The sequence below is a fragment of the Choloepus didactylus genome, chromosome 19, assembly GCF_015220235.1.
Source record: "Choloepus didactylus isolate mChoDid1 chromosome 19, mChoDid1.pri, whole genome shotgun sequence".
NCBI lineage: Eukaryota > Metazoa > Chordata > Mammalia > Pilosa > Megalonychidae > Choloepus > Choloepus didactylus.
Genome location: NC_051325.1, coordinates 33,850,568 through 33,871,247, shown reverse-complemented (window position 1 = coordinate 33,871,247; position 20,680 = coordinate 33,850,568). Strand labels below are relative to the sequence as shown.

At 42.8% G+C, this 20,680-nt stretch overlaps 1 protein-coding gene across 8 annotated transcripts in view; it reads right to left on the bottom strand.

The window, feature by feature from the left end:
* Positions 1-20,680, bottom strand: part of RSPO4 (R-spondin 4) — a 151,879-nt gene that overhangs the window by 88,535 nt on the left and 42,664 nt on the right. For 3 of the 8 annotated variants that reach the window (XM_037811045.1, XM_037811044.1, XM_037811046.1), the window contains one exon: positions 19,679-20,626. The exons of the other annotated variants lie outside the window; for them this stretch is intronic. In XM_037811045.1, the coding sequence (XP_037666973.1) occupies positions 19,679-19,721 (43 nt within the window). In that variant the 5' untranslated portion in view covers positions 19,722-20,626. The remainder of the gene's footprint in view (positions 1-19,678; positions 20,627-20,680) is intronic. 8 annotated transcript variants of the gene reach the window in all.

Below are 20,680 nucleotides of genomic sequence, written 5' to 3'. Positions count from 1 at the left end.
TCTTCCTGCCTCCTTCTGTCAGCCTGGAGCTGCCTCTTCCCTTTCTCCCTAAGGGACTGTCTCCTGTTCTTCATTAAGGAGACTCGGGGTATTTTTGTCTTTTTGAGTACTGCATTCTAATGCCAGCAAATAACTTTAAATAGAAAAAATATGCCCAAAATTAAACTGGAAAACAGAAAGTAAATAGGAGAGGGGTGGGTCAAGTGCCAGCCTGCTCTCTCCAAGGAGCCATCGGGGTGAGTGTGTGGGCTCCAGGCCTCCTTTTCCTCATCCCTGCAATGTTGGGTGCTGTGAGGGATTCAATGAGAAAATGCACGCAAGGTCCTTTGCACGGAGCTCCCAAGTGTTTGTTACCGTCTGAAGTTACCAGATATGCTGCTTTGCATTTTGAGATAACTGTACAGAGCAAGAATCAAGGGACCCAAAGTCCCCCAGCTGACATTTTCCAACCAAGAACTACTTTATAACGTGCTATCAGATGTCACTTTTCATTAGGTTCAAGGTTAAAACCATCCTTCCTCCTCCTTCCCAATCCTCATCCAACTGTCCACAGCTGAAAGAGTGACCTTCCAAAGCCCTAACTCGTATCATATGACTCTCTAGCTCCAAAATTTTCCAAAGCTCCCCATTGTCCGTGAAGCAAAGGTCAACACCCCTGGCTCCTAGCCTTCCAGAATGGGGGCCATGAAAGGTTTCAAGTTTCAAGCTTCTTGTTACTTTACCTTCCTCCCACCCTCTGCCCTCCAGACAGAGCTGATCCTTAGTCCCCGAATGGCACATCCACTTCCTTTCCCCCCGTAATTGGACTCCAGGTGCAGAGGGCTGCGCTAATCAGCTTCAGCTCTGGCCATGCTTTCATCACCTTGTTTGATTTGTCCCTTTCATGCCCCAACCCCTCTCCCATCCTCCCCCTGCCCCCCGACTGTGGCACCCCCTTGAATGCATTGGGTGTGTGCACGCCATAGGAAAATATGCAATGTTGTTGTCTGTGTGTATGTGTTTTTAATTTACATAAATGTGACTATCATGTCTCTTACCTTTTTCACTCCATACTGTGTTTTATGACTCAGCCTCCATGTGTGTGCAACCATTCCTCTAGCTTCTGAACTGTCTGCCACCATGGGCACCCTCCATGCTCCCCTTGCTCATTCCCCTGGTGCTGGATGCCTCTGTTATCTCCGACAACTCATCATAAACCTCTGGACCACTTGTCAAGTAAGATAAATGTAAAAATAGCTTCTGCTTATTGCACAAGTCATCATTGTTTTGCTACAAGTGGCAGGTGCCTAAGTCAAACTGGTTTAAACACAAAAGACAAGAAGTGTAGATTCAGGGACGCATCAACATCCTCAGGCCATGGTCTCCCTCCATCTTAGCAACTCCAAGCTCCCATCCTGCTACCTGGGCAGCTCCTGGGAAGGAGAGGGTCCTGCAGCAGCCACAGGCATTTGCTTAGACCAGAGCCTTTGGCCCTGCTTCCTTGTTGGTGGGGCCCTGGATTTGTCCTGCCATCAGCTCACCTCCTCAGATCCACTATTTCAGAAGACGGGGTGGGGAGAGGCTGCAGGCTCAGGTGGTGAACCATGGTTGGTCCAAGGCTGTGGTTTTCAACTTTTTTTTTCATTATTGTCCCCCTAAGGAGACTTTTTAAACATCTTTTCTCTCTTTCCTAATTGTGCCCCCATGAAATTTTAATACCATAGATACACTGCGTATTTGTTTATGTACAGTGGGCCTTTGGAGAGCCAGAAACCATTGTAATATCCAAGATTGCCCCCTTCCCCAAGAACCAATTTTCACCTCTTTGGGGGTCACCTCACCCCCAATGAGAATGCATGGTCTAAGACAATTTTCCCAGTCTGTGATAGGAGGGAATTGGGGCATATGAGGCCAATGTAGACAAGATATACAAGAATCACAGAGGAAGGAATAGTCCCTTCTCCACCTTTGGTCTTTGCTGTGCCTGGGTAAGATGCCTGGATCTGCGGCAGCCATCTTGTGACCATGAGGACAAGGCTAACGTGCTTCAGATGGCCAAACAGAAGAAGAACCTGGGTGACTGATCATGTTGTTGAGCAATCAGATTTAACCATCTCTGAAACTGCCCTGCCTCTGAACGAATGCATTTCCTCTTGTTATTTAAGCCACTTGAATTGGATTTTTTGTTTTTTCTCTTTATTTTTTGCAATTGTAACTGAAGGCATCCTAACAGATTCCGTTCTCTTTCCCACAACTTCTAGTATTAAATATCCCGAGGCAGAGGCTCACTGTCCTTGATGCACCTGGTTAGGCCAAGGGCCCAGCTCCAAAACAATCATTATGACTAGGCTTGAGAACCATGTCCACCACACCCGTGAAGCTTAGGAGTGGGAGGGGGTCAACTCCACGTGGACTGAGATGGGGCTGTTTCTCAGAAGGAGACCAGGGAGTATTTCCCAAAGGGGTCATGAATGCTGGGAGGGCTGACATGACATTTGGATTCATTCATTCTGCATTCACAATGTCCCCTCTGCATGAAATGCCTGTTCCTGCCCCCTACCCAGCTCCACTCTTCCCATCCGACAGGGGCAGCTGCTTACTACAGAAGTCCTCTTTAGTTAGTCCTTCTTCTCTGAACAGTCAGTCTTCATAGCATCCATCCATTCATCCAATCATTAATTACTCCCTCTGTGGCCTGGACCTTAAGGTACCAAGGAAGAATAAGACATGGTCCCCATCCTCAAGGATCTTACTGTCCAGGAGAGGAAAGAAGACTCCTGGGCACTGATTCATTACATGTTTTTAGAGCCTTCTCCACGCCAGTTACTGGGGACAGAGAAATGAGTAAGCTGTTCCTTATCCTCGAGGAAAGAGGGAATTCTCAAGCTAGTGGGAGAAGCACACTAAGAAAAAATAAGTAAAATGTGTAATGAAATGAGAGAAGCCACCACCCATTGTTCTAACTAGGAAGAAGCACGAGATGCCCTAAACTCTCCCAGCCCAGGGAGGATACACTGGCGATGGAAATGCCAGCAAGTTGGCACCATTTCCCTGGGATAAGGTTGCAGAGGATGCCTCAGTGACAGAAGCTGCCCTTCACCCTGCTCCTGGTTTGCTGATCTCATGCCAGGGAGACCTGGATCTTATGGGAAGGAGAGATGGAAGAGCTAATACCTGACCTCCAGGAATCAGAACTGGTATTGCAGGTTGGGTTCTACATGGGCAGATGCTAAGACAGAATTTGGGGTGGAAGATGTTTATTAGGGATCAACACCCATGGAAGGCAAGAATTGCCCTGGAGCAAGAATTGCCCTTCAGAGTGTCCCAAAGAGCCAAAATGTCTGACCCAACTAAGATCCAGTGGAAAGAAGCCCCTGAAATAAAATTCCCTTGAGAAAGGGCAAGTCTCCACTGCCCACCCCTAGACTCACAATAGGGCTGTGGGTTCTTGGAGAGGGTTTTTGATGGGCACATCATGGGGCTGAGGCTACCAGCTCTTCTGAACCAACTCACACTTCTACAGAGGTAGTGCTATAAGGACTAATAACAGCAATTAGCATTTATTGAGCATCTAATGCATGCTAGGCAGTGTTCCAATTTTTTTGTCTGCATCAACTATTTAATTCTCACATTACCGTATCAGGGAAACAATGGAGAATGGACATGTGGACTGAAAAGCAGTGAAACCCTAGAACTCCACCATGGAGCACCAGTGAGCCAAGAAAGGCTCTGGACCAACCAGGGCAACCCTCGGCTGTGTATCTACCCACCTGTGCAGGAGCAGCTTTCAACAGAGGCACCATGTGGCAGCAATGATGGTCACAGACCAATCTAGACTAGTTCTCCTTCCACTTGATGTTTGAATAAAGTGTCCATTGTCCCCAGACAGTTTGGGGAGATGGACTGGGATCCTTAGCTGGGACATACCAGACTTCTTGATAACATGGTACGGAGAGGCTCAAGCAATTAATTGGAAAAATAAAAGAAACATAACCCAAGTTGATAGAGTAGGTTTTGCCTCTTACATTTCCATGAGACATTTGCTAAGAGCATTGCACAAGGTAGACAGCAAATGTTTTTTGCTGGACAGAGAAGGATGTGGGGGTGGTCACTACAAAAGAGCAACCCCTGGTTGTTAAACCCAACACTTTGCATTTCCCAGATGTACAGTTCACTCTCACATCTCCATGCCTTTGTACACTTGGCGCATGCTGTACCCTTGGACTCCGTTTCCCCCTTCCTCACCCCACCCCACTCCATCCATCTGATTAATGCTGAATTTGACATAAAGACTAAGCTACATCCTCCATGAAGCCTTCTCTGGTTGCCTCTCTCAGTAGGGCTAGGCTCCTCCTCCATCCTTCCACAATACCATACGCTGCCGTCCATAATTTTATTTTTCAATCACTGAATTTTAATTGCATATCAATGTCTGAATCTCACCTACTCTATCAGGCAATTTGATCATGTTATTCACCTTCCCCCCTCTATAATGGGTTGTCTCAGTCAGCTATTATCACAATAATGCTGCACAACAAGATACTCCAAAGCCCAGTGGCTGAAGACAACTATAATTTATTCCTACTCATGGGTCTGTAAGTCTGCTAGGATTGGGCTGATTTAGTCTGGGCTTGGCTCTGTGCTTGAGGCAGGTCTGCTTCACATGTTTCCCAGTGTCCCTGAACCTCAGAACTACCTGCAGTGTGTTCTTCTCACGGCAGTGGCAGAACACAAGAGGAGTAAGTGAAAATGTGCATAGCCTCACAGGCTTTAGCTTAGAGCTAGCAGACTTTCACTTCTGCCCACATTCCCTGGGCCAAGGCAAGTCACTTGGCCAAGCTCAACATCAGTGGGATGGGGAAATACATACTCCACCTCTGGCAGAAGAAACTGGCAGATCACATGGCAAAAGGCATGCATACAGGGAAAGGTAAAAAAAATTAGGAGCAATAACATAATCTGCCATGCCACAAGGTGTCTTCTGGTCAATGCCAACCTCCCCAACTTCATCCCATGTTCTTCCTTTGCTGGCCTATCACACTCAAGTTCAATTCTCTCCCACCTTTAGACCTATCTGGCCTGGCTCTTTTGAACACACTGTACCTTTTGCCTGAAACTCTCATTCCCCACCTCACTTGGATCTCATTCGACATATCTGCTCCTCAAAGAAGCTTTCTTCAACTTTCCCTATGGAAGGCAGGTTCCCTCGAACCCCCCCAGTCCTCTCTTTGTTTCTCAACACACACCACAATTTGTCATTAATTTCAGTCAGTGGCCAGAGGGATCCTGTTCAAGCTAAGCAGTTCCTTCCCCTCCCCTCTTCAGAACCCTCCAGTGGCTCCCAGCTTTCTCAGATTAAAACTCCAGAGCCTTTTAAATGACCTAAGAGGTCCTGCAGGAGCTGCAGGAACCGATCACATGCCAGGGAAAGTGCCTTAGACCTGGCCCTCTCCAAAATGGTCATTGCTACCCAAGTGTGACTATTTAAATTGGAATCTGAAATAAAATGAAAAACAATTAAAAAAAAATCAGTTCCTCAGTCCCACTAGCCACATTCTAGAGGAAGCAAAGGCCTTCTGGAGACCAGGTGAGAGATGACCCCAGGCCAGAAGGGCTGAGCCGGTGGAGGCAGTGGGGCTGTGAAACCAGCCCGCCTGTTTCCAGCCTGCTCCTTCCCAGCTGTGTGACCTTGGCTGGGTTACCTGCCTCTCTGAGCCTTTATTTCATTACGTGAATCACAGGAATGGTAACAGTGCCTACTTTATAGGATTGGGGGGATAAATCATGAGCTCACGTACTCACGAATATCTTCGCACTGTGTCTGGCACAGGGTAAATGTCCAGTAAATGAAATGTATACCAGTAAATCATATTACAGTTGCCAGGGTGCTTTGCACATGAGACATTAAACCACATCATACTTTTTCCTCTGCTGTTGCCCTTTCCCTTCCTCTGTGTCTTCCTCTGTTTCCCTTCCTCTATTTCTGTGGTTCACTGGCTTAAGACAGGGTGAAAAACAAAAGTTGCTTGAGAAACACTTTCCTTCCCAATTTGGTTTGTCCCAAGTCCCAGGAAGAGGAATCAATCATGTTTTATCTAAGTCAACCACAGCTACTCCATTACACTTTACTAAATGTCTTTTACAGCTAGGGGTAGCCTTGTGACCCAGTTCTGATCAGTGAGACATAAACTGAAGTCTGTTAGGGGCTTCTGAGAAAGTTTTGCTTCCTGAGGGAAGGAAACTCCTTTTTCTGCCTGCCTTGTGCTTCCTTTCTGTTAGGGATGCTGTGGTGAGGATGCAATGCCTGGAGCTACAGTAGCAATTTTAAGAGCAGGAGATGACAAGCACAAGAGTTGCTGAAGGATGGGAAAAGACTGGGCCCTCAAGCATAGTGTTGAACGCCTCAACCCATCCTGACCTCCCTCCAGACTTCTTTCCTTGATAACTGAATGTCTGTGCTGCTTAAGCCAGAGTTCACCAGGCTGTCTGTGCCCTGCAATTGAACACATTCTATCTGCAACCTGAGAGGCTCCCCCTCTATCCTACTCCTCTGCCCATCAGGAATAAAGATGAGAGAGCAGACACAACATCACTTTGCCAAGATTCCTGCCTGCCACCCCCCAACCCCCCTGCCAAAGCACATAGCCTGAATTGAATCAAGAAGAAACATTACAAACCCAAATGGTGGACCTTTTTATAAAATAAGTGGCCTTTACTTTTCAATAAGTAAATAAATAACACCTATGCTTTTTTCCTTTGAAAGAAAGACTAAGGAGCTGTTTCAGATTACAGGAGTCTGAAGAGACATGACAATCAAATGTAACATGTGATCCTGGATTGGACCTGGATCAGGGAAAAACAAAACATTCAAAGGATATTATTGGGACAACGAGCTAAACTTTAATCATCATGGTACTGGTGATTACATGATACTGTATCAATGTTACATTTCCTGCATTTGACAAATGCACTGTGGTTATGTAAGAGCATGGCCTCATTCTTAGGAAACACACTGAAGTACTTAGGGGTAAAAGGGCATACTGTCTGCAACTTAGTTTCAAATAGTTGGAAAAATAATAGAAATAAGGAGGGAGAGAGAGAGGAAAAGAGAGAGAAGGGAAAGTGTGGCAAAATGTTTATAGTTAGTGAATCTCGGTAAAGGGTAATAGTTCCTTTGTACTATTTTTGCAATTTTTCCATAAGTTTTACATTACTTCAAAATGAAAACTTGAAAGCAAAAGAGATGAGAGAGGCCTGAACTAACTTAATGATGCCTGGATGGTCCCGTGAAGAAGAAGAAATGGGAGCTGCTGCAGTGAGAGGGAGAATAACCTTCAGCAGAAGTCCTGGGGGAACAGGGGGAAATGTGAGGTGTGGGGGCATGGTGGGGGAGGGTTAGAGGGATCAGCCATCCTTGGCAGCAAGAAAGAGTTAGGACATTCCTAATAGAGCCTGGTGCAGTCCTTGGACCTGTGCAAAGAGATTTGTGTGGACACAGTCCTTGCCTCCAGGGGACAGTGATCCCACAAACAAGCATGGATGGGTGAGCCCATGGATATAACTCTGGCCCTGAGGCCCTAGGAAAGTCTTGTCTCCCTTTTGGTCCTCTGTTTTCCCACCTGCCAAAAGTAAATTAGAATACCTTCCTGTATCAATTAGGAATCTTTGCAACTGCAAGGAGCAGAACCCCTGACTGATAGTCACTTTAATAATAGTATCTCACACACAAGATGCCAAAGAGCAGACAGCTCTGAGGCTTAGTGATATGATCAAGGACCCAGATGTTCCCCTTCTTCTCTCTCCTCCCCATTATCTTTCCACTCCGCTATCTATCAACCATTTATTTTCCTTTTGTCCTCAAGCCTCATGATCACAAGATGACTGCCACAGCTCAGCTCTAAGCATCACATCCACATTCAAAGCTGGAAGAAGGTGGGCTGGGGTGGGGTGGCAACTGTGAACTCTCCTTGCATGCCTGTCTCTTTCATCAGGAAACATTTCACTGTCTTTGGAGATTGAGGGACCTCCTTTAGGGCTTATTCATACAATAGCTCCAGGTCAAAGTGTAGGGCCACCCTGGTCCTTTCTGCACAAGCATCTTGACTTGGGCATGTTCATGACCAGTGAGGCCCTACCCCTCCTTACTTTATCTGGTTCCACTCTGTCCCTGGCTTTCCTGTTCCTTTCATCCCGGCCTCCCTCTGCCCCTTAAACACATTCATGATTCCTTCAGCGACCGTTCCATCCACCTGGACTTCTGTTCCCTGGGCCTCTGCTTGGCTGGCTGCTTCTCTTCTTTCAGGTCTTTGTTTAAATGCCATCTCCCCAAAAAGAATGTCCCTGACACACCCACTATTCTTTATCATATCACTATATCTTTCTCAACACCTGTCAGTCTGTGATTATTTGATTTGTAAATTAATTGTTCATTGCATGTCTTTCCCCTAGACCGTGCCCTCCATGAGGGCAGGAACCATGTCTATCTTGTTCACAGTTGGAGACTCAGCGCCCTCAAGAGTGCTTCAGACATCATGGGTGCTCAAAAAATACCTGGGGAGGGAGGGAGAGGAGGGAGAAGAGGAGGAGGTCTGGCCATACTCAGAGCCCGTGAGCTACCTGCCATGTACCTCTTGCTTCCTTCCAGGCGGTGGTTCAGGTTAGGGATTAGACGTTGAGTCTCCAGCTTTGTAGCTCAGAACTGCTTCCACCAGGGACAGAACAGCCAGGCAGCAGAACCCAAATGTGAAAATGGCTTTAAATTCTCTGAGAGCAGTGACCATGGCTTGTTCACTCATTTACCCCTGGTGTTTGCAGAGATCCTGGCCTCAAGTGGGTTTTAATAAATGTTTCATGAATGATGTGAATGGCATTTGTCTGAAGAAACTCTAGGGAAGTCCTGCCTTAGTTTTCCCATTAAATGGGGCACACAGTTCTGATCTCACCTTCCAAAGAGCTGATATCTCTTGGAAGAAGGAACCGGTGGCCACCTCCACTTGAGGGAGAGCTCTCAGCTGCCCCTGCCCCACCTGCCGCCCTAACAGGCCCAGGTCACCCCAGAGGACCAGCCAGCCCCAGTGGCTGGAGCGTATCCTCAGTTATCTGAGGACTCTGAGGCAGGATGTCCAACTGCCTTTGCTAGCTCCCGGCTAATACCCCAGGGGGCTTCCTCTAATTAAAACCAAAACCTCAATTATAGTTGTGCCAAAGCAAACACACCTGGTGTTGCTTAAAAGGGACAGATTTACAAGGTGTTAATAACTCCCGAGGCAGCCCTGCCCCAGCACCAGGTGCTACAAATCATCAAAATTGGAACCAAATGAGTGACTGGGGTGTGAAATGCAATATCCAGTGGGGCCTGGTGGATGGTTCCAAGAGACCAATGAGGAGACTTTCAAACACACTAAATATGCTCCTGCCATAGGATCTTTGCACTTAATGCTCCCCCTTCTTCTCCTTGCCTCACTCCATTCGCATCTCTGCTCAATTATCACCTCCTCGGAGATGCCTTTCCTGGCACTCAGGTCTGTATCTTGCTTCATTTTTCTTCATTGCACTTATCATTATAGTATCTATGTAGTATATATCATATCTATAAGCTGACTATCTATGTGTATTTTGAGATCTACAATGCAATACACAAATAATTTATGATTTTCAAGGATGCATATATATCAAAAGAGACAACACATACATTAAAGTGGATGCCTGGTTGGGGATAGAAGAGTGCAGCGGGAGGATAAAAATGTTGGTTCAGAAGGAAGAGAAGAAAAAAGAAAGAAAACAGATGAGAATATTTCTATATCCCGATGATGATTGTGAGCCATGATCTGAGGAGTGTGATGAACTCAAATTTCCCTTCCTGATACTCTTTATTCCTCCTGGAAGTTCTGTGCTTTCCATAATTTCCTTTGGATCTGTGGAAGTCCTTTTATTGAGTATTTCTTTTAGTGCAAGTCTTCTGGTGATGAATTCTTTCCATTTTTAATTTTTCTGAAAACAGCTTTATTTGTCTTTATTTTTGAAGGATATTTTCACCAGATGTAGAATTCTAAGATGTTGTCAGTTATTTTATTTCAGCACTTTATATAAATGTTATTTCATTGTCTTCTGACTTCCATCATTTTGTTGAAAAGTCCACTGTCAGTCGGATTGTTCCTCTTTTGTAGGTAATGATCCGTTTGCCTCTGGCTACTTGTAAGATTTCTCTCTTCGCCTTTGGTTTTTGGCAGTTTTACTATGATGTCTCTATATATGATTTTCTTAGTAGTAATCCTGCTTGGGATTTGCAGAGCTCCTGGAATCTGCAGGTTTTTTTTTTTTTTTTTAGATTTACTAATCCTGTCTTCTATGTTTACTGTCAACCCCATCTAACAGGTTGCTAATTTCACATATTGTATTTTTCCATCTTACAACTACCATTGGATTCTTTTTTTCTAGATTCCAACTCTGGTGACATTCTCCATCTTTTCACCTATTTTGTGCATATTTTCTCTATTTTCTGAGAACATTAATCATAGTTATTTTAAAGTCATTATCATCTGTGGATTTTCTATGTATCTGTTTTATTACCTGTTTTATTGTCTTGTTTTTTAGGTATGTGGTCCTGGTTTTGACATGACTAATAATTTTAATTGAATGCCAGATATGAAGTATAAAAAAGTATAGAGACTCCAGATGATATATTCCTCCAGAGAAGACTCACTTTTCCCTCTGCCTGGCAGAGAGTGGAGCTGACCACCGTAATCCAGCCAGAGAAGGGATTGTGCTGAGTCACAGCTGTATGGTAGGTAGCCCAGTCTGGTTCTGTCCGTCATAAGCTGTACTCAGCTTCCAAAAGTCCTTGTTCCTGCCCCATGTAGCCGCAGAATCTGGCAAATGTCCTGAGGGATGGCTGGCTGCATGCTGGAGTCCCCAAGTCTGTCAAATGCTTTGCTGATTTCTCCATCCTTTCACGATGGGCCTCTCCTGTACAATGCCTGGATTTTCAGCCTGTGCCCTCACCTAGAATTGGCAAAACACCTGGGGTAAAAGTGGCTACAGAATTCAGCTCCTGCTGTTCCCTCTCCTCAGAATTTTCATACCTCTGGAGTCTGGGCCCCTCCAGCTCTCGTTGTCTCTATAGCTCTGTGGTGCCTTCAAGCAGATAGCGCTGTTTTATATTGGCTTTTCTATTAACCTCAAGAAGAAAGCTGCCCTGCTGCTAGCTACTCCATCCTATCCTGAGGCAGAAGTCCTACCTGACCTTATATATTTATCATCCTTCTTTACATTAGAAATAAGCTCCATGAGGACAGGAACTTTGTTTTGTTTAATTATGTTTCCTCAGTGCACAGGGTGTTGTGAAAAGTATTCAGCTGCAAGAGGTTGGCTTCAAAGAGGAGGGCTTTTTTCCCATTTGTGATGGTTAGGTTCATGTGTCAACCTGGCCAAGTGATGGTACCCAGCTGTCTGGTCAAGCAAGCACTGGCCTAACCATTGCTGCAAGGACATTTGTGGCTGGTTAATAAACCAACAGGCTGGTTTATTAAATCATCAGTCAGTTGGCTGCAGCTGTGACTGATGACGTCAATGAAGGGCATGTCTTCCACAATGAGAGAATGCAATTGGATGGATTTAATCCAATCAGTCAGTTAAAGACTTTTAAGCGAGATAGACAAAGGACCTTCACTTCTTCGGCTCACCAGCAAAGTGTTTCCTGGGTTTGTCAAAGTTACCAGTTTGTTTCCTGAGGAGTTCATCGAAGACATTCATCAAAGTTGCCAGTTTGTTTCCTGAGGAGTTCACTGAACATCTTCATTGGATTGCCAGTTTGCTGCCTGCCCTACGGAATTTGGACTCTTGCATACCCACAATTGCATGAGACACTTTTATAAATCTTATATTCATAAATATCTCTCATTGATTCTGTTTCCCTAGAGAACCCTAACTAATACACCATTCAAGACTTCTATTTTGGAGTGAGCAGGACATATTTGCATGTTACCTTTCTGTACCTCATTTTCCTCATTTTAAAAATGAGAATGATAATATCACGGCCTTATAGTGCTTCTGTGGTTGAATTAATAAGTTAATATGTATAAAGTGCTTAGAATAGTAGTTGGCAAATAGTAAGCACTCAATAAAGTTAGCAGTGCTGATAATGATGATGGTGGCAATGAAGATGATTAAGAGATTTGTGTGTGGACAATTGAGTTAGCTGTAACTATATGTTTAGTTTATTCCAGAGATGTTTCACAATGGGCCCAGAAGCTTCCTGGCTTATGCACCCCAAGCTTAGCCTCTAGTTCAGCTAAGATATGGATGAGTAGTTGCTGTATGCCACTGAGTTGGTTCATTCAGATTTCATTCCTTTCAGAATTTCCTCCAAGGCACCAGGACTTGTTTTCCCAAAGAAAGTGGCTGAGTTCCTTCCGCCCAGGAGGGTTAGTCAGCTAGTCAATAAATACTTATTGAGTATCTCCAGTACATCAGGCATTCTCTAAACCCTAGGAAGAGAATGTGGAATGCCTGGTGTCCTAGAATATTCCAGGAGAGTGGATTTTTAATATCTTAATATTTGTGATTTCAATGTCCACATAGATGGTTCTTCCACCCTGGCTGCTCAGTTCCTTGTCCTCATCTCACCCATCATCTCATCCTCTACCCCAGCTTAGCCATTTAATCCCATAGTCATACTCAGACCTTGTCATTAGCAGGAAGGTAACTCCTCCCTCATTTCAATTTCAACAAGTTTTTCCAGGTCACTGTAAAATTCCAATTCCACCAAGGCCCATGATCCATTAGTCTCACTACCTTTTGCTGCCTGTTTCCCTCACATCATTTCTTCCTTCCTTATGCAGCTTAGATACCCGTGGTCCACCATCATCATTACTCCCCTGCACACATTCTGGACTCATTTGCCCCCTCTCTCTTTCTCATTCTCACCTGGAAAAAAAAAAAACAAAAATAATTCTGGCCAAATCCAACTCTTCACCTACTCACTGCCGGCTTCAGGCAGCAGAATGTGACTGGAAAAAAGAAAACAACATGCTATCTGGTCTTATATTCATGACCACGTACTTCAAGCTGGTCCTCAAGGTGGCCTGACAAGACTGCTATGTTTATCTAGACTCTACACTCCTCCACTCTCTTGGGCAACTATTTCACACTTCTGATTTCCTTAAATCTTTGATGCCCCCCACTCCTCACTCCTAGCTGAAGAACTTGCTTCTGCTTCACTGAGCAAATAAAAAAATAACAGAAATAATAATAAAATAGTAATAAAATCCCACATTCTCCTGCCACCATACTTCTCTCTCTCTACCTCTCTCTCTCATTCTGTCTTTTATTCATGCATCTCCAGGTGTGTCCTGCATCCCAGCATCTCTCACCTATGCAAGCACTTTGTTCCTACAATCATGCCCCCCAATGCATCACTAATTTTTTTCTCTGTTGAATCATTCCTATCAGCAGACAAATATATTGTTATTCTCTCATCTTTTAAAAAATACACCCTCCCTTAACACAATATCCCTGCCCAGCTACCCCTACATTTCTCTTGTGTCCTTTGTAGCAGAACTCCTCAAAAGTGTATATACTCACTGTCTTCATTTCCTCTTCTTCCACCAATGAGTTTTCCTTTCTCCATCCACCAAAGATGCTCTCGTCCATGTCATCAGTGACCTGTGTGTGGACAAATCCAGGGGTCGGTGCATGATCCTCACTTTACTTGGTCTCTCAGAAGCATATGACACAGTTCTCAGGCTGGTTCTTCTTCGTGTCCTTCACCTCTGAATGTCGGAAACCCCCAGAGCTAAGTCCTAGATGTTCTCTTCCTTTTTTATACTCGCTGTAGATGCTTCATCCAGTCTTGTGATTTTAAATAACAACCATACCCTGATGACTCCCAAATGAGTCTACCCAGAAGCTGTCTCATGAGCTCCAGACTCCCTCTGCACACCCACATTGGCTTCTATTTCCTGGCACCACAAGCAACACTGCAATGAATAAACATTTCATTATCTTGGCCCAGTGAACTAGTTATTATTAACCCAGGAATCATAGACTCAGAGACCTCATCTAATATCAGAGAAGCCCCACGTTTTTGTAGATGCCCTTCCCTTCAGCAAGAATGGAGTTGCTATTCTGTATGATTTCCCAGGAAATTGAGAAGAAAGTCTCTTACAGAACTCCCCAATTCCCCTCCAATGTGCTCAAGATTTCTGAAGTTTTGTTGTTACTGGGTCATAGCATATGCATATATTTAATCTGACAAAGTTCAGCCAAATTCTTCAAATTAGTTGCTCCAGTCTACATTCTTTCCAGCAGTGCTTACAGACTCCTGTCCCCACATCCTTGCCAACACTTGGCGTTATCATCTTTCTAATTTTTGCCAGGCTAGTATTTATAAAGCAGTGATAGATCACTGATTTTTATTTACCAGAATGCTAGTTAACTCACGCTCTCTCCTTCACTTGTTAGCTTGTTTCTTCTTCTATAAATAGGTATTCATTTTCCTTGCCAGTTTTCTATTATAGATCATGAATTTTTATTGCTGATTTGCAGAACTTCTTTAGGTATTATAGTGATATTTCCCATCAGTTTTAAAAATTGAAAATACCTTCTCCCGATTTGTCACCTGTCTATTATCTTTATCCACATGTTTTTTATAGAAAAGAAATCCTTAATTTCCTAATATTTTAATCTCTTAATTGTAAAATAAAGCAAAGCTATAGGAAATCACACAAAACAAATGTGTATCTTAGTGAATTATTCTAAGTTAAATTATTTTAACTACCAAACAGTTCAAGAAATATAACTTTACCAGATACCCCAGAAGCCCCTCCACTTGCCCAGCCCCCTCTCTCTCTCCTAAAGCAACCACTTTCCTGACTTTTATAATAATCACTTTATGTTTCTCTTACCCAACTGTGCATCTTAGATACTATAGTTTGATTTTCCCCATTTTGAAAAATTCATTGTCTTTTGAGTCTCATTTAATGCCCTCCATCCCTTTCCCTTTGTCTCCTTGAAATTCACGTGTTGAAGAAGCCAGGTCATTTGACCTCCACAGTGTTCCACAGTCTGGATTTTGCTCACACACACATGATGCAGTTCAACATGTTCCTCTGTCCACTATATTTCCAGCAAATGGGCAGCAGATCCAAAGTCTTGATCAGACTCAGATGCTTTGTACTTTCATCAGGTGGCACGTGATGTCTAGTTGTCTCCTCCTCAGAAGGCAGCGGTGCCCAACGTCTACACCCACTAATTCACTGGAGATTGTGAAATGGGATGTTCTAATTCTATCATTTCTTTTTCATTTTTTGAACTAGGACAACTTTACAAAGAGATGTTTCCCTCATTGACCACTTGGTTACCCAGTGGTATTCATATAGGAAAGAGAAGATAACTGCTTGATTCTTTCTCTTTACTTACAGCTTTCAGGACAACATACTTTACGATTTTCAATCTATTGTGTGGTTTGTTTGTGGGTTTTTTGTTTGTTTGTTTTGTTTTTTTAGACACAACTTGTCTTTATTGTGTCCAATCTATCTATTGTGTTTTTAGGCCTACTTGGCACTTAAGTTGTCCCATTTTTGCCCAGTAGGAACTTCTTCAAGTTGGCTCCTGGGTCATTCCGACATGTCTCCAGTAGTCTTTGATAGCTTCTTTACATCTAGAATGACACATTATATCAGACTTTTCTTGCCCTCTTTTCCTGCCCCAGGTACGGAACCAGCCATTCTCCAAGGATTCCTGGTTCCTTCAAATGGGAAATGGTATTTTTCAAGACCATTATCTGAATGCTGGAAATGTTCATTGCTGCTGGGATGGTCATTATTCTTAGACCATTTCAGTGGACAGAGATAGGATATAATACATAAAATAACACGAATTCGTAGTGAGACTTTCAAGTTTTTACTTCACTTCTTCTACACTATATCCCTATCATTTTTCTTCCACACTGAGAATTCTAGATTTTAAACTCGAAAGGGATGACAGAATTGGACTAGCAATAGTTCATAATGACTCATTTGCTTTATCCCATGTTACACACACAACAGTCTCAGAATAGTAACACTAATACTATTTGTTAATATTAATTAATATAGTTAATAATTAGTATATAACCAAACTAATTGTGATTACTGAGAACTGTTAAAAATCTTTTTGCATATGCTATACTCATAGCACCCCATATTTACAAATTTATGTTTTTAGATCATAAAGCTTTTATACAATACTCTCTCCCTTTCAACCACTACCTTATCTTATTTCTACAAGTAAGTTTATACTAATGCTCACTACAAATCTTTATACTGACATCTCTCTAGTCATTTTTGTTGTCTGAAGCTCAGTTTTTAGTAGATTCTTCAGGGAAGGCTCCCAGGAACAACATTCCTTGAGATGTTGCATGCTGATAATAGTTGGTGCCCTTTTATGTTTGAAATTCAGTTTTGGTGTGTATAAAATCCTTGGTAAATTCTCTTTCTTTGAGCTTCTTAAATGTTATTCCATTTTCTTCTGGCATAAAGTGTTGCTACCAAAACAATCATCTGACAGGGAGCACGAGTAAGAGAGTGGAGAAGTCGAGACAGAGAAGGGAAATAGACCAATTCAGGTTAACGAGAAGGTCACCTGGGCTCAGTCCTACTGCAGAATCCATGGGTAAGTATTGACTTTTTTTTAAATGCACTTTTACTGATACATACTCATACACTACATAATCCATCCAAAGTTTATAATCAGTGGCTCACAGTATCATTATATTGTGTGCATTCATCACCACAATCAATTTTAGAACATCTTCTTTACTCCAAAATAAAGAAAAAAATATATAAAAACATTAAAAATAAAAAAAGAACATCCAAATCATCCTCTTATCCTCCCCCCTATTATTTCTATATTTTTGTCATTATTTTATTACTCATCTGTTCATACACTGGTGAGTGTCAGTCACCAGCTTTTCACTATCACAAGTATTGCCTCTTGTTACTCAAAATGTGGTCCATGAACCAGCAGCTTCCCCCACCCACCCTGGGAGCTGGTTGGGAATGCAGAATCTCAGACCCCACCCTGCACTTACTGAATCACAATTTGCCTTTGAACCAAATCTCCACTGAGAGCACATTAAAATTTAAGCAGCTCTGGTCTAGCCTAGAACAATCCTACTCCCAACGGGCAAGGAAGCTGGGAAATAAAACAAAAAAAGGTTTTAAAAATCTGATAATAATCTAATGTTCCTTTTTTATAAGTTATGCACTCTGTCTAGATGCCCAAATTTTAAAAAAAAATTTCTTTAAAGTCTAGTGCTTTTACTGAAATATGTCTTGGTGTTAGTGTGTCAAGATCAATATTGTCAGGTATGTACTTTGATCTTTCAATATGTAATTTCAGATCTGTTTTTTGTTTCTGGAATGTTTTCCTGAGTTACAATTGTTAGCTTTTCTTTTGTTCCTTTGTTTTGATTTTCTGTTTCAGAGACTCCTCCTATCCATGTGATGGATCTTCTTTGCCTACCAAGATTTGTCACTATCTCTTGAATCCTTTTTATATTTTCCTTTTCTTTGGGTTATTTAAAAAACTTCCTCCTTTTCACCTTCTATTTCTCTTAAATTAGGGTTTGTTGTGTTTATTCACTCTTTTCCGACTAGTTTATCTTTTATTTCTTAAACAGTTTTTATTTTACTTTTAAATCCAATTTTTAATTTTTTTCTTGAAAATTTTCACTTCGTGTCTGAGTTTTTCTTAATGTCACTTGGCTTGTTTTGAAATAGTCTGTTGCAGTTCTAATCTATTTTCTGGTCATGTCTCTCTGGAGTGCTTTCATTATCTGCAGGGTTCTTATTCTCCTTATTTATTTTTCTTATAAAAACTTTGTTTGGGATTTGACCTTGATCGTTTTGTGAGGCTCTTTCTGTGCATGTGAAATTAGTTTACCTGAATATTTAGAAGGAGGCCATTTAGAATTAGCCCATGGGTCAGGGCAGTTTTTCTTAATTCTTGAAGCTCCCCTTCTTTTGTTGTTTTGGTTTAATATTCAAAAATCCAGTAGCTTGCTTTTTGAGATGGTCTGCTCTATTACCCTTTCCCACTTTAGTCAGGACCTTCTTTCTCCTTCATCTCTATTATCTCCATATTGTTCAGTTTTGAATACCTATTGGTTATTTGGAAGTTGTTCTAGTTTGCTAATGCTGCCGGAATGCAAACCACCAGAAATGGATTGGCTTTTATAAAAGGGGGTTTATTTGGTTACACAGTTACAGTCTTAAGGCCATAAAGTGACCATCAACAAAGGGTACCTTCACTGGAGAAAGGCCATTGGCATCTGGAAAACCTCTGTTAGCTGGGAAGGCATGTGGCTGGCACCTCCTTGTTCCCAGGTTGCGTTTCAAAATGGCGTTCTCCAAAACATCTGCATCAGCTTCCAATGGCCGTCTTCAAAATGCCTGTCTCAGCTCCAGCTAGCTATGAGCTCTTTCTGCCTGAGCTTATATAGTGCTCCAGTAAACTAATCAAGGCCCATGTTGAATGGGTGGATCCAGGCCTCCATGAAAATTATCCAGAGTTATCACCTACAGTTTGGTGGGTCACATCTCCATAGACACTGAACCAATAGGTTCCAACCCAATCCACACTAATACGTCTGCCCCCACAAGAATGCATTAAAGAATATGGCTTTTTATGGGGGACATAAATATATAAATCAGCACAGAGGCTATCTTATTTTCAGGTCTGGGCAGACACGGGCTTACCTCTGTTTGTCCCAGCACAGAACTGATATCACACTAATTTTGTGGCTATTGATTTTTCCCCTGCAGTGTGTTTATACTTTGGAGTTAAAGGGGCTAATGTTACTTAGTTTTGCTGTAGATGTTGTCCATGGGTTTTGGGTTGCTCTCTGTTCCATTTTCATGTGGGAGGTTAGGAAGAGCCAAGAGCTATGCTTCCACCATTGCTGACATCTTCCCAGAAATCCCCAAGAAATTTTAATTTAGAGTGGATCAAATTCAAACCTGGCTGGGTCTCTAACACGAGGCCGTAAGTGAAACATTGGAAACAGGCAGTGGTTGCTATTGTTGTATTGTCATTGTTGTAGCTACTGTTGTTGTTTGTGGCCAAAAGAGCAGTTTAAATATTTTAAATTAGTTGTCAACATTTAAAAATAGCAATAATTTAAATGCAAGTTCATATGTCTGGCTTCTCTGGAAAAACTGGAAGTTCTAGAAACATCAAGCCTACGCTTCAATAGGGCAACAGTGGGCTGGAACTGCACAGCGGTGACCCTATTTGGAGGGGGTAAGCTCTCCAGCTCACCACAGCCCCCTTCCGGCTGACCCCACCCCTTTATGTTATGTGCCGAATCCCACAGGCTTTTGAGTTTGCAGCCCCTGGTCTGGATTTCTCTAGTTTCTCTTTGGGAGAGAAACCATAGGTCCCAAGGTCCTTTGAGGTCCCAGAGGAAACTCAAACCCAAGCTTACCTCTCTCTAAGCATTTCCAGGAGAAACATGTTCCCAGTGACAATAGCAACCTATTACCTTGGTTTCTCTGAGGCAGTTTTGAGGGCCCTTAACCAGTCAGTTGCTAAGTCAGATGGAGAGAAATCTCCAAATGAAACTGTTTAGGAAGGAGGGTGGGAAGACATGGGACACTTTCTTTACCAGAAAGATCTACACATACCAGGTCCACCTACAAATTAATCTCATGTCACTTACTTTTCTTAGATGCAGACAGGGCAAGGCGTCCAGCTGAGGTCATCCAGAGAGCTGGTGAAAGCCAGCCCTCCTGGCTCCAAATCACAGTCCCGAGTTACCATGTAATATAAAGCAATCTTGGTGTATGAATTCTGGAAAGGAGTTTTGGCAGTCCCACCCTAGGCAGCCCTGTGACCTTGTTGATGTTTCGAACCCCCACACCCTCCAGTTCAGCACCCAGCTCAACAGCGCAGCTGTGTCCTCTGCCACAGCGGGACACTACATTAACATGAAACAGTTTTGGCCAGATCCCACCAACATCTATATTTTTATTGACTCTGTATTTTTCTTTAAATTATTTTCTCACTTAAATAAATGTATTTAAATGTATTGAAAAATTAAAACATTGCAACTATAAGTGGAAAACTAGTATTTATCTCTTGTTTTGCCTAGAAGGTATCTGTAAAAATAAATACAACATATAAAAACTAAATGTTATTAAATTATTGCTAGATATTCTTGCCTACCCGAAAATTTTGGACCCAAGGCCTGTTCTCCCTTTGTTAAAAAAGATTAACAAGTGTTGGAGAGGTGTTGAAGACGTATCAGCACCTAACTGAGACTTTCTCATTAATGGCATCATAAGGACTGACAAAGAATTGGAAATGGAATTGCATTTCCCCTGCGTGATTCTGTGCTTTTTCGAGTCCTATCTGAGTCCTGCCTGTGTCACCTGTGTACACCCTTGGTGCTCCATCCACCCTGCAGGAAACACTGACACAACAGCAGGGTAACCAGAGACCACCAGTGGTACCTCCAACTCAGTATGGGGCTTTGAGCAAGTCACCTCCCTGTATCAGTCAGCTACTGGTGTGTGACAACCACCCACAATCTCACTGGCTTAAAACAACAAAATTTTACTATTATACCTCATGCATCTGTCGGTTGGCTGGAGCTCAGTTTTACCATCTGTAAAATAATGACATTGGACAGTATCAGAGCTCTCCAGCCTTTTCGCCTCTA